This window comes from Nansenia antarctica (genome assembly GCF_963989245.1).
Source record: "Nansenia antarctica genome assembly, chromosome: 6".
NCBI lineage: Eukaryota > Metazoa > Chordata > Actinopteri > Argentiniformes > Microstomatidae > Nansenia > Nansenia antarctica.
This window is the reverse complement of record NC_137676.1, coordinates 56,748,910-56,761,910: the sequence shown is the minus strand read 5'-3', so window position 1 is coordinate 56,761,910 and position 13,001 is coordinate 56,748,910. Positions and strand designations below refer to the sequence as shown.

Genomic DNA, 13,001 nt, shown 5'->3' with positions numbered 1-13,001 from the left:
TAATGTAAACTGGCAGTGCATTCCACAATTCCAGATATGCACTGAGTGTTAAATGATTATCGAATGAATATGTTACATACAATTTCGAAATAACGTCGCTTCAACCAGGTGAAATCGACAATTAAAGCCCATTAGCTTAGCAATGGCCGCACATCCGAGCAGTATATTCATTTGAAACCTTGTAGCATCGACACTCACTCAGCTCTGTTAAGTGTTCCCAGCAGAAGAGATAGCTCTGGCATTTCTCTCTTTAGATAACACACACACACAAATAGCACTGCGCAGTCTAGGGTGAATACACTACTACGCTATCAGTGAAGAGGTATTCCTCTGCCAAGAGCTCCCTGCTCTCTAAATAGCCTCCTAGCGAGCACAAGAGCTATTGAGGGAAATTTCCCTCTCGAACAAAAGACAAGAGGGTAATTTCCAAGGGCATATTCCAAATGTTACAGGAGAGCCCGGACAAAACATCGATTCTGAGCTGATGAGATGAGGTCTTTGAGTCCTTGTTTACATCCTCTATGTCACTGCGGTTAATCTAACTTATTAATCTAACTTATTTTGGCTCAAAATGTCACTTAAGCTCTGGAGCCAGTGTCTGATGGAGGGGTGACAGAAAGCTGTTCTCTATCATGTTTACTGCAGAGAGTGTTTCACGCTTGGGGTTGTTGTCATGGGTTCTGTTCACAATTGTCCTCTGTTATTCTTGGGGAAAAATATCTTCTGGTTTAATAGAAGATTGAAGACCCATCTCTTCAGGCTACCTCTTAACTGTCCATATCTTAAATCTTCCTTCTTCTAGCGTTGTAGCTGCCAATGGCCCCTGGTTTTGGCATAGATTATATAGTCATATTTCTTATGACTGATGGATAGATAATTCACTTTGCTTAGAGAAATGTATTTGTTATAAGTCGCTAACACGCTCACCCCCCCCCCCCCCCCCCCCTCTCGCTCGCTCCAGGGTTCAAACTGCAGCTGGTGCATTCCTCCCCCCCAGTCCCTCTCGTCTCTCTCTCCCCCCTCCCTCCCTCCCTCCCTCCCTCCCTCCCTCTAACCAACAACAGAAAGACGCTCCATCCGTCTCCTCTGCAGATTGCGTTTGGTCGCCAAACAAACTGAAAACGGTCGCACGCGGGAACGACTTCCTCTCGACAGTCGGACACAGAAGCGTGTCAGTTATGTCACCTCGTACGACAGTACGACTCAGGACAGCGTTCGATACTTTCCGCGACGCTTTTCCGAAAGAAAACGAACGGTCGATATGACTTCACCTGTCTGAACCCGTCTCTCCGTGGTTGTCTGAGCTGAACTCGGTGTTGGGGCGGCTCTGGCGCAGAAGGTAGAGCCGGCGTCTAATGGTCACAAGGTTGGCAGATCGGCGGTTCGAGCCCCGGCTGGCCACATGTCAAAGTGTCCTTGGGCAAGACGCTGAACCCCAAATTGCTCCCAATGAGCGGGCCGGCGCCTTGCATGGTAGCTTGCCGCCATTGGTGTGTGAATGTGTGTGTGAATGGGTGAATGAGAGGCCGTTGTAAAGCGCTTTGGAATAAGGCGCTATAGAAGTCAGTCCATTTACCACTTATGTTGACGGTGTGTGTGAGGTTGCCCAGCAGCTGCTCAGTGACTAGCAGAGAAGGTGACAGGTTGTGTTATCTGTAACGAGCTGATAGCAGGTTTACGAGAGACAGACGCTGACTTTCTCTCAGAGGGAGATAACTGCTCGCTCGTGACTCCGCCTCCACTCAACCATAGGAGATAGGCTGGAGCCACGCGTGTGCGTGTGTGTGTGTGTGTGTGTGTGTGTGTGTGTGTGTAGATGACAGAGGTCAGCATAGGTGAGGGTGTGGACAGCTATAAACAACTCTAACCATTCCTGTCTCTATCCTCTCTCTCTCTTTCTCCCTCTCTGTCTCCCCCTCCCTCATTCCCTCCCTCTTCTCTCTCCTTCCCCCCCCCCCCGCCTCAAATCGGAGTCCTAGTCACGTCCCCCCTCCCTAATGAGAACATAGCGTAGCTGTCATGGTCTGAGTGTTTCTGCAGAGTCACCAGAGCATCTGCTATCAATAAACAGCTTCAGAGGCCAGGGGAGTGTGTTTAAAACAAGGGAGGGAGGGAGGGAGGAAGAGAGGATGATTAGAGGGAGAGAGAGGGAGTTGGAGTTTTAACACCCCTTGATTGTACACTTAAGGAATGTTTACACAGGGTTACAATGGAGCCCAAGAGCTAGATAGACCCAGAGAAAGAGAAAGAGAGGGAGAGAGAGAGGGAGAGCATATAAGATATTATCTTCTTCCTCCGTCGTTTCTGAATCTGGGGAGTGAGGCGTAGGTTGAGGAGCTGCACCCCCCCCTGGCCATACACTGAGGAACTCCCGAAAATCGACGCCGCCATCGCTAAAAACAGGGTGAGCCTGAAGGGGCACTGCTACCACTGAATCAGGGGGAGGCTGGTGGAGGTAGAAATCGGAGGACGGGCTCCTTGGAATGAGGAATGTTATCAAACCCGTGCCCAGTTTCTACCTCCAACCAGCCTCCACGACCACTGTCCACACACACACACACACACACACACACACACACACACACACACACACAGCCTTGAGGCCTACTACAGGAAACTCTCGCAGGACACGACGGAGTCATTCCAACTAATTTCCGCTTCGCGCCGTTCAAACAGAAGAATTTAAAGAATCATGCAAAGTGAAAATACCTCAAAGGATTTACAGAGCAGGGCCTCTTTCTCTACATGCGATTATCTGTTGGTGAAAGCGACAGCTGGGATATTGTATGAACGTCATGTTTGACATGACATATTTGACATGTTTGAAGAATGCTTTTCTTTGTTGGTTGGCAGTCTTGGCTGGATTCACCCTTTCCATGACAATCTCAATCCTAAAGCCTACATTAAAGAATACGAGCTTTTAGGAATTATTTTATCGTGGACTCTGCCAGTTTAGCATCTATCATAAAGCCGTGGGAAAGGCAGTGGCGTATTAATCCCAGCAAATATTGACACAAGAAGCTATCCATGTCCTGCATTCTCTGACTGACACACGGACAAACTGCTAGCCACACCCCGAGTCGCTGGTTGGACCAATGGTTGGCTTCAGCTTCGATAGAACCGCCCCCTGAGACAGGAACTGAGGTGGGTTGAACAGGATCCTGACTGAATAAGCCTTAGCTGTGGTTATTGGACGTGGACGATGTACGGGTGGGATTTTGAGGAATGCTGATTTAAAAGATATAAGGTTCAGTGATGACGAACAACAAATTCTAGTGCTGCTACGGTCGAGCTGTTTAAGCGCCAGTTAAGCATGAAAGGCCAAGTAAGTATACATGAGGTCCATAGGGGCCCATTATCCATCACACACATGCACACACACACACAGACACAGACACACACACACACAAACACAGACACACACACGGACAGACACACAGACAGACACAAACACACACACACACACGCAGACACACACACACACACACACACAGACACAGACACACACACGGACAGACACACAGACAGACACAAACACACACACACACACACGCAGACACACACACACACACACACACACAGACACACACACAGACACGGACAGACACAAACACAGACACAGACACAGACACACACACGGACAGACACACACACACACACAGACACAGACACGTACAGACACAAACACACACACACACACAGACACAGACACAGACACAGACACACACACACACACACACACACACACACACAGACACGGACAGACACAAACACACACACACACACACACACACACACACACACACAGACACAGACACACACACGGACAGACACAAACACACACACACACACAGACACAGACACAGACACAGACACACACACGGACAGACACACACACACACAGACACAGACACACACACGGACAGACACAAACACACACACACACACACACACACACACACACAGACACAGACACACACACGGACAGACACAAACACACACACACACGGACACACACAGACACACACACGGACAGACACAAACACACACACACACACACACACACACAGACACACACACGGACAGACACAAACACACTCACACACACACACACACACACACAGACACAGACACACACACGGACAGACACAAAACACAAACACACACACCCACCCCTCTAATACGGGCTCTGATACGCCTAACAAAGCCGCCTCAGTTCTGTTCAGCTCAGAGCAAACAGCTAGCTTATGTAGCTAACCACAGTCAGACAGCCACAACATACCGCTCACACACACACCCTGATGAACACACACATATCTGTGGACAGAAGGCACTGTATGTAATGTGTTTACAAGACAACGTCTGGTAAATGGGTGTTTCCCCATATTCCCCACAAAACGTGCATCACCCAATACACATTCCAATACGTCTATCGTGTACCGTGACATTGGGAGATATTCCCAAACGATAGCGAGTATGTTTCAATGACAAAAACACACCGATACCAAACATAACACGTTCCTTTGACATCCATACATGTGTACGCCTCAGCAATGGATCATACAGGACAGCACACACTCTCCATAATAAATCCACTCTCGAATATGGCTGACCCTATGCCTGGAGCAAATTCCAACAGTTGATTGCGTGGCAATAAATCAGTAAATCAGTAAATCAACCATTACATACCACAGAGTTCTATGCGTTTCCATGGCTGTCGTTCATAGTTTCAAGGCGACCTATGAAACCACCTAGAGTCTCTAGAATTCCAGTCTTACCCCAGTGTTACCTCAGTAAGTACCATAGTAACATAGAAATATAGGAAACAGAACTGTTCTTACCCCAGTGTTACCTCAGTAAGTATCATAGTAACACATAGAAATACAGGAAACAGAACTGTTCTTACCCCAGTGTTACCTCAGTAAGTACCATAGTAACATAGAAATACAGGAAACAGAACTGTTCTTACCTCAGAGAAGATGTGCTGTACGACCGTGGCAAGGGCCTCGATCCGCCGGTTCCCCAGAGCCAGGAGCTTCCTCAGCTGGACCACGCACTGGTTCTTCTTCTCATACTGGACCCGGTACTGGGCTAGCGTTGACGGCTTCGCCTCCGCCAGGACCCGTATCGACCCAGACCCAGACCCAGGCAGGGGGGTGGTGGTGGTGGTGGTCCCTGGTGCAGCTGGAACTGGGACCAGGTCTGGTTGTTGGGCTGGCTGGGCCGGGTGGGGGACCCCGCCCGGGGTGGCGGTGGTCCTCGCTGGCGCCCCCCGCAGCTTGTTCTTGTCCACTGCAAAAGAGCGACGGCCGGATGAGTGAGGAGAGGCCGAGACGTTCAACATGGTTCACTCACCTTGACGACCATGACCCCCCAGCAAAACACACACGGGAAACATAGAAAAAGGCACACACACACACATACATACACACACGTACACACACACACACACACTCGGTTGTACACAGAAGGTCAGGAGGATACGCCCTGAGAAAGGCTGACTCTTTCTGAGCTAAGACTCAGTCAGTCTCTCTCTCTCTCTCTCTCCCTCCCTCCTCCTCCTTGCCTATAGCCGCCCCGCTGAGCATGCTGGGATAGCACTATAATGATGGGCAGAAGTAAAGTCCCAGAGTGCATTAGAAGTGCATTAGCATCGGAGCCAACGTGCAATTAGGGAGGACAGAGGGATGCTGTTCTCTCACCCTCCCTCCTTCCTTCCCTCCCTCCCTCCTATTCTTTTACTGTCTCCCCTTCTCTCACCATTTTGCTCCCTCCCTCCCTCCCTCCCTCCTTCCATCCATCCCTCCCTCCCTCCCAGTCCTTCTCTTCTTTTGCTCTCCTCTTCCCTCTCCCTACCCTTTCCACATTCTGCCCTCCTCTCTCCCATCATTTTTCCTTCCCTTCCTTCTTTATTTTGCTCTTCCATCCTCTCTTGTCCGCTCGCATAATTTTTCTCTCCTCCCCTCATCCCTCCCTCCCTCCCTCCCTCCCTCCCTCCATCTATTCTGCTGTCTCAGAGCAAAAATGGCCCAGGGAGATTTGATCCCTGACTGGAAATGGAGCCTGCGGTATTCTCTGCCTGGGTGAACAGGACAGAGTGCGAATGTGCGATACACACATTTCACTGCCTGTCAGTACTCTTTCCACTGACATTAGTTCTCATCCTGATCTTCATCATCAGTTATAACATCATCATCATCATGTGTTGTACTGACTATGGACTAGCATCTCTTCAAGACTGCAGTGTGTTAAAAATCGTGTATAAATGGGTAAAACAACGACGGTTTCTCAAGGGGTCTTTTCTCTCAGAGAGGGTCCCACTTAGCCTAGCGACCTGACACCATGACCCCTGACCCCTGACTGCCAGGATCACACTAGGCTGAGGTGTGGCTGGGATTCTCCAGGGAGGTTTTTTTAACACTACCACCGCCCCCTGCTGGTTGCACTAGGTGTCACACGGTCGGTCACCACTCATGTGCTGCATTGCATCTCTCCACCTTTGTCTTTCTTTCTCTAACTCCCCCGCATGGATGATACAGGAACAGACGGGTGTGAGTAAGGGTGATGGAAACCAAGTCTAGGACCAAGTCTAAATCCACGTTTCAGGCTGAGAACACACCACAAACATTAAGTGTCCTCAGGCTCTTGGATGCTTGAAATACCTAAACGTTTGAATACTTTGAAAGTACATGCCCTCCCTCCCTCCCTCCATCGAAGCCATCCCTTACATAACACGACGGGATGAGCGGCTTACACCGACCCGATCGTATCCGATAAGTGAGCTCTCTCAAGGTGAAAAAGAGAAAGAAAAAAAAAGTGTTTTCTATGTGTTCAATCAGAACAGGGGGGCACGTGGTTTTCAAAACGTTGTCCCCTTGGCAACTCGGAAAGTCACAGTGACGGTCATGGAAAAAAACAAAAAAATGCAATCGAGGCGCCCGTGAATCGAATCAAATCTAATCCGATTGAATATCAATCGTCATAAATCGGATTACGCGGCGTTATGAAAGGGAGAGGCCGTCTTTTGTCGAGGGAGGGTCAGCTGGGACAGTCACGGGTCCCTGTGGGCGGGTGAGCCAATCAGGTTGATGTGATTACGCAACGAGGCCGTGCCAGCCTCAGGCTGATAGAGCTACTGTATACGTCAAGGTGGAGGACACCCCTGTGGTGGAAGAGGAATGCAGGTTAGATAACGAGGCGTGCCGCCTCCACGTCCATCACCAACACCTTGTTAGAGCTCTGGGGAAACGTCGCAGGAGGGGTTGGTCCTTTTTTGGAATCGGAAAGCAGTCAATCAGCACTCGCTTTGTATTGTTTGTGTGTGTGTTTGTGTGTGTGTGTGTGTGTGTGTGTGTATGTGTGTCTTCTCTAACGAGACCTACATTTGAAGTTGGAAGGTTACATACAGTACCCCTTAGCCAAATACATTTAAACTCAGTTTTTTCCCCACAATTCCTGACATTTAATCCGTAAAAGCCTTTAAGCTGATTTATTTCCGCTTGTATTTCTTTCATCGCATTCCCAGTGGGTCAGAAGTTTACATTTTTTTTACACTTTAGTTAGCATTTGGTAGCATTACCTTTAAATTGTTTAACTTGGGTCAAACGTTTTGGGTAGTTAGTAGAGTTTTGGCCCATTCCTCCTGACAGAACTGGTGTAACTGAGTCAGGTGTGTAGGCCTCCTTGCTTGCACATGTTTTTTCAGTTCTGCCCACACATTTTCTATAGCATTGAGGTCATGGCTTTGTGATGGCCACTCCAATAGCTTGACTTTGATATCCTTTAGCGCGCACACACACTCACACATGCACACACACACACACACACACACACGCACACACACACGCACAGGTGTGCAGATTAACAGTCTGCCTTTCATCTAGTCTGAGCCTAAGAACCTCAAACACCAATTTTACAGCTCAGAAGAAATTCATAATGGCTCCAAATGACTCACTCACATTAGATGTCAAACAGCTCATTAACCCAAAACACTCAATTAGTATACATCAAACAACTGCAACAACCCTGACAATAAAAAGCTGTTTGGAGCATTCAAGTCTATCATTTTCATACACTTCATGTTCGTTCAAGTTGAACATTTTCCCATCTCTAGATTAAGCAAGCCAAACGTTCACACGTCTAGGATTCAGATAACAGACCTCGTAAAAGCACAGACAGCCAATGTTTGTCTAATGTGTGTATGTGTGTGTGTGTGTGTGTCCACGGGTGTGTGTGGGTGTGCGTGACGCCCGGCGGTCCATCTCAAAAGAAGGATCTGAACCACGGTTCTTAAAAACATCCGAAGCGGTCCGTCCCTGAATAATGCAGGCAGCCCAGTAGTGTGTCGACTCCACCACTGAATAATTCACCTGGAGCGCTGACCACCGTCCGTGTGTGTTTCCGAGGCAGACTGGTGGCCAGGCCGCCTTCAGTCTCCGATGGAACAAAAAAAAAACAGGTGTTGCGTTTGCGTACAGAGCCAAAATGGCAGTATGACGAAACAGCCATTTGGGAAATAATCAGTTTCCGGCATTATTATTTATCTGTTAGGCAGTGTAGAGCCGACGGATTAGCTTCCAATGGGAATGAGTGAGCTTGTGTGTGTGTGTGTGTCTGTGTCTGTGTGTGTGTGGGTGTGTGTGTCTGTGTCTGTGTGTGTGGGTGTGTGTGTGAATGAGAAATTCCTAGGAGATAGGGGTAATTAGCACTCTTTCAGTATGTCTGCCTCTACTAATCACCATGGGGTTGAGTACCCCTTAGGAGGAGACGCTCTGTCGCAATGTGCGCACACGAGCATGCATGCACGCACGCACGTGCACACACACACACACACACACACACAGAGAGACACACACAGAGACACACACACACACACACACACAGAGACACACACAGAGAGACACACACAGAGAGACACACACACAGAGACACACACACACACACACACACACAGAGAGACACACACACAGAGACACACACAGAGACACACACAGAGACACACACAGAGACACACACAGAGACATACACACACACAGAGACACACACAGAGACACACACAGAGAGACACACACAGAGAGACACACACACACACACACACACACAGAGACACACACAGAGAGACACACACACACACACACACAGAGACACACACAGAGAGACACACACAGAGACACACACAGAGACACACACAGAGAGACACACACAGAGAGACACACACACACACACACACACACACACACACACACAGAGAGACACACACACACAGAGACACACACAGAGAGACACACACACACACACACACACACAGAGAGACACACACACACACACACACACAGAGACACACACAGAGAGACACACACAGAGACACACACACACACAGAGACACACACAGAGACACACACACAGAGACACACACAGAGACACACACACACACACACACACACAGACACACACACACACACAGACACACACACTTCAACGCTTCCTCGAGCGTGTCCTGCTGCCAGTCCGGATGTCCCCATGCATGGTTTGTTCTAACAGGGGCAGCGGTGCCTTTCAACCTGTGTTTAGCAAAGACAACAACCACACACATCACAGCCACACACACATACAGGCTGTGGGCGACCTCAAAATCACTCAATCTTTTAACACACACACACCGGGGAAGGGAAGTAAAAACATCCTCTCTCTCTCTCTCACACACACACACACACACACACACACACACACACACACACACACACACACACACAGTCTCCGGAACAACAACAAACACTCTCTTTATTCAGGAGCAAAAACAGGCTTAATCTCGGATCGTTATCTCTGTCTACTTCAGTGAAGGAGGATTCATAAACAAGCCCAACCCAATGAGTGGGCCGTGGGAGGGCCCTGGGTGGGCCCTGGTGGTGGTGGTGTGAACCACAGAGATAAGCCCGCTCCTAAACAAACTAACTCCACCATAAAGACAGATGTTTCAGTATGTGTCGTACAACATGTGGGCCGGTAGCATTTTCTTTCTTTTTCATCGAACACCCCCCCCCCCCCAACAAAAAACACCACCCAAATGTTTACAGCACAGGTAACACAGGGACTAAAATCTACTACTCTACGCCCGTAGAGAAATTGTGACAGCAGCTGGTGAAAGCAGGCAACCGACCAAATGTTCTGACTTTTATTCTGATGAATACATTTCAAGCCAAAACATTACAATGCAATGGATTCGGGCTTTTGCTAACAAAATTAAAGTACTGTTATAGCTAACTAGGTAGTAGTGGGGATTACTCACCCAATCCATCGCATTACAATATTTTGGCTCAACTAGCGAGAGTGTCATTGATTTTCAACAACGTTGAAATGTATTTATATTTTTCAGGATAAAAGGCCGAACATTTTTGACCGGTTGCCGACTTGTTCACCGGCTGCCGTCACTATTGTCTCACAAAATGCCTGCAACTCTTCCAGAAGGAAACAGCCATTTTGTGTACAGAGAGTGTACCTGGTAGCTGCCAGGCGGAGATACAGAGGTGGTGGGCCCAGGCTGTGAGAGAGATGGGGGGGGGGGGGAGTTAGTCACTTCAGCATGCAGTGAGTAAGGGGGGGTGGGGGGGCGATGGGGGTAGCTGTCACTCTGAGGGAGAGATCTAGGATCGGATTGGTCCTCTACCAAATCCTGAGCTCGCTTATTAAAAAGGGGAGGAAAGACAACTGAACTGACCTCCGATCAGATCAGTGTCTATGGGGCAACTTCATTCTGAAATAAAACATGATGTCATGATGGATGAGGAACGAGATGTTGGGTGAGCGTATGAGAGAAGGGGAGGGGGGGGGGAGGGGGGAGTCTTTAAATGTGTGTGTGTGTGTGTGTGTGTGTGTGTGTGTCAGTCAGTCAGTCAGTCAGTGTGAGAGACGTCTGTATTGCATGCATGTGTGATCAACAACCAAATGGTAGTGGCGCTCAGGATAAGACTCTGTTTGAAGTCCGGTCCAAACCGAACCGCGACCACATCAATGAGGCTCGTTTGGTAGTTGGAGATGAGCTCACTGGTTCAGTCGGGGAGCTGGGCCGGGAACGGGCCCTCATCAGCCTCATGAGTAAGCAGGGAGAGAGAGTTCTGCTCCGATGTGTTGGCTGGCCTTTTAAAAAGCTCCACTTCAGAGGAGGATTTGAGACCGGATTATAGAGTGTGTGTCTATGTGTGTGTGTGTGTGTGTGTGTGTGTGTGTGTAAAATGGGCCGTCCTGGACCTCAATTACTCACTGGCGTCAAGTGTGTGTGTGTGTGTGTGTGTGTGTGTGTGCTAATGTCTGTGTGTGTGTGTGTGTGTGTGTGTGTGTGTGTGTGTGTGCATGTCTGTCTGTGTCTGTGTGTGTGTGTGTGTGTGTGTGTGTGTGTGTGTGTGTGTGTGTGTGTGTGTGTGTGTGTGAGCATGTGTGGTGGTCTGGCGCAGGCAGCTTTTCCAGCTCAGCCTCTGACAGCCCTGATCACTGAGCCAACATCGCCCCTGGTTCCATAATCTCTATGGGATTAGCACAGTTTTCTTTTTTGATGTTTAACGTTTTAAAAAAAGAATAAAAATCCAGAAAAATCAAAAGTGAGAGTCTGGCGCCGGTTCCTAAAGCGGAGTAAGCAGATTTGTTCAACGCTGGCGTGCGTACCGCATTTTTTTTTAAAGGCCGTGGACTTTTACCGTTGGCACCCCCATGTACTGTACTGTAGCTGTCTGAGCCATTGGCAGACTGGTGAACGCACGTCCGTCCGTCCGTCCGTGTGCGCCCTGGCAAAGGGTTCCGCAGGGATTCTGCCCTGGTTTCACTCGTCACGACGTGTAATCCCTGTCAGAACGACCGTCGGTTTGATTGAGGAACATTTGGGTGATTAGAAGTGGGGAAGAAAAAACAGGAAAACAGGGAAACGGAACAGGGCGTAGCACAGGAGGAGGCAGATATCTGCTGTTGCCAGGGTTCTCAGATGGACTGTCGTCATGACCACCAGACGACTCACGGAACCGCCTCATTAGTTTTCGAGCAGGACAGATGTTGCCTGGTGTCACACGTACACACGCGCGCGCACACACACACACACACACACACACACAAATCAGTGTCTAGGCAGTGACACAGGTCGGAACGAGGCAATTAGACTCTAACACCACTCTGCCATGTTTCCATGGCAACACGTGAAGAAGACACCGTCCGACGTGACGAGCTAGTGGGAGAACAGGCGGGTCGTTATCGCTGAGCGGGCCTGGAAACACGTCGGGCTTGTGCCCTGGACCACGTCCCTGCCTCCTGAGTGGAGTACCAGTACTTCACCAGAGTGTTCTTCTCAGCTATTAACTCAAAGGGTCTGTCCATCAGAATGCCCGCATAGAATTCAATAATTAATTAACATTAAATAAAACATTCAACCCTGCGACACTCTTTTATTTCTGATTTAGGCCTATTCATCGCAAAACATACCGGCACGTCGTAAAAACAAGACGCAGACACAAACAAATGAATAAAAAAACCGCGAACGGTTTAGAGAAGTGGACTTTTTAAAAATTGTATTTCTAATCAGCTCAGTGATCAAACAACAACCTAAAGCTCCCGGAAGCAGCTTTGTAAAAACAGGACGTCTCCCTAAGAGGGAACATCTCCCCCCCACCAGGTTACACAAACCTCACCTCCGCTCCCATCCACCTTCACTCCCTACATCCCCCACTAATGGGAAAAAAGATTTAAAAAGATAAAAAAAGAGAAAGAAAGAAAAAAAGAGAAAAATTAATAAAAAATGAAATAAAAGAAACGCACGACGTGAGATTATCTTGCGCTTGGCACCCTGGGAATCCCGGTGTGAACCGCTCCGTGACTAAAGAAGACTAAAGACAGCCCTAACCCACATTTCCCCCTCAGTGGAGAAGATGGTGGCTGTCTGCCTCCCCAGCCAGATACGTGCTCAGCCTGCCACACAACACAGCCACGCTTCTCAACGGACAACAAGGCAGGAAACACACAGGCCC

General features: G+C 48.8%; 1 protein-coding gene across 2 annotated transcripts in view; it reads right to left on the bottom strand.

The window, feature by feature from the left end:
- Positions 1-13,001, bottom strand: part of LOC308160050 (uncharacterized protein) — a 70,476-nt gene that overhangs the window by 22,222 nt on the left and 35,253 nt on the right. For both annotated transcript variants that reach the window (XM_080533907.1, XM_080533908.1), the window contains exon 7: positions 4,970-5,292. In XM_080533907.1, the coding sequence (XP_080390033.1) occupies positions 4,970-5,292 (323 nt within the window). The remainder of the gene's footprint in view (positions 1-4,969; positions 5,293-13,001) is intronic.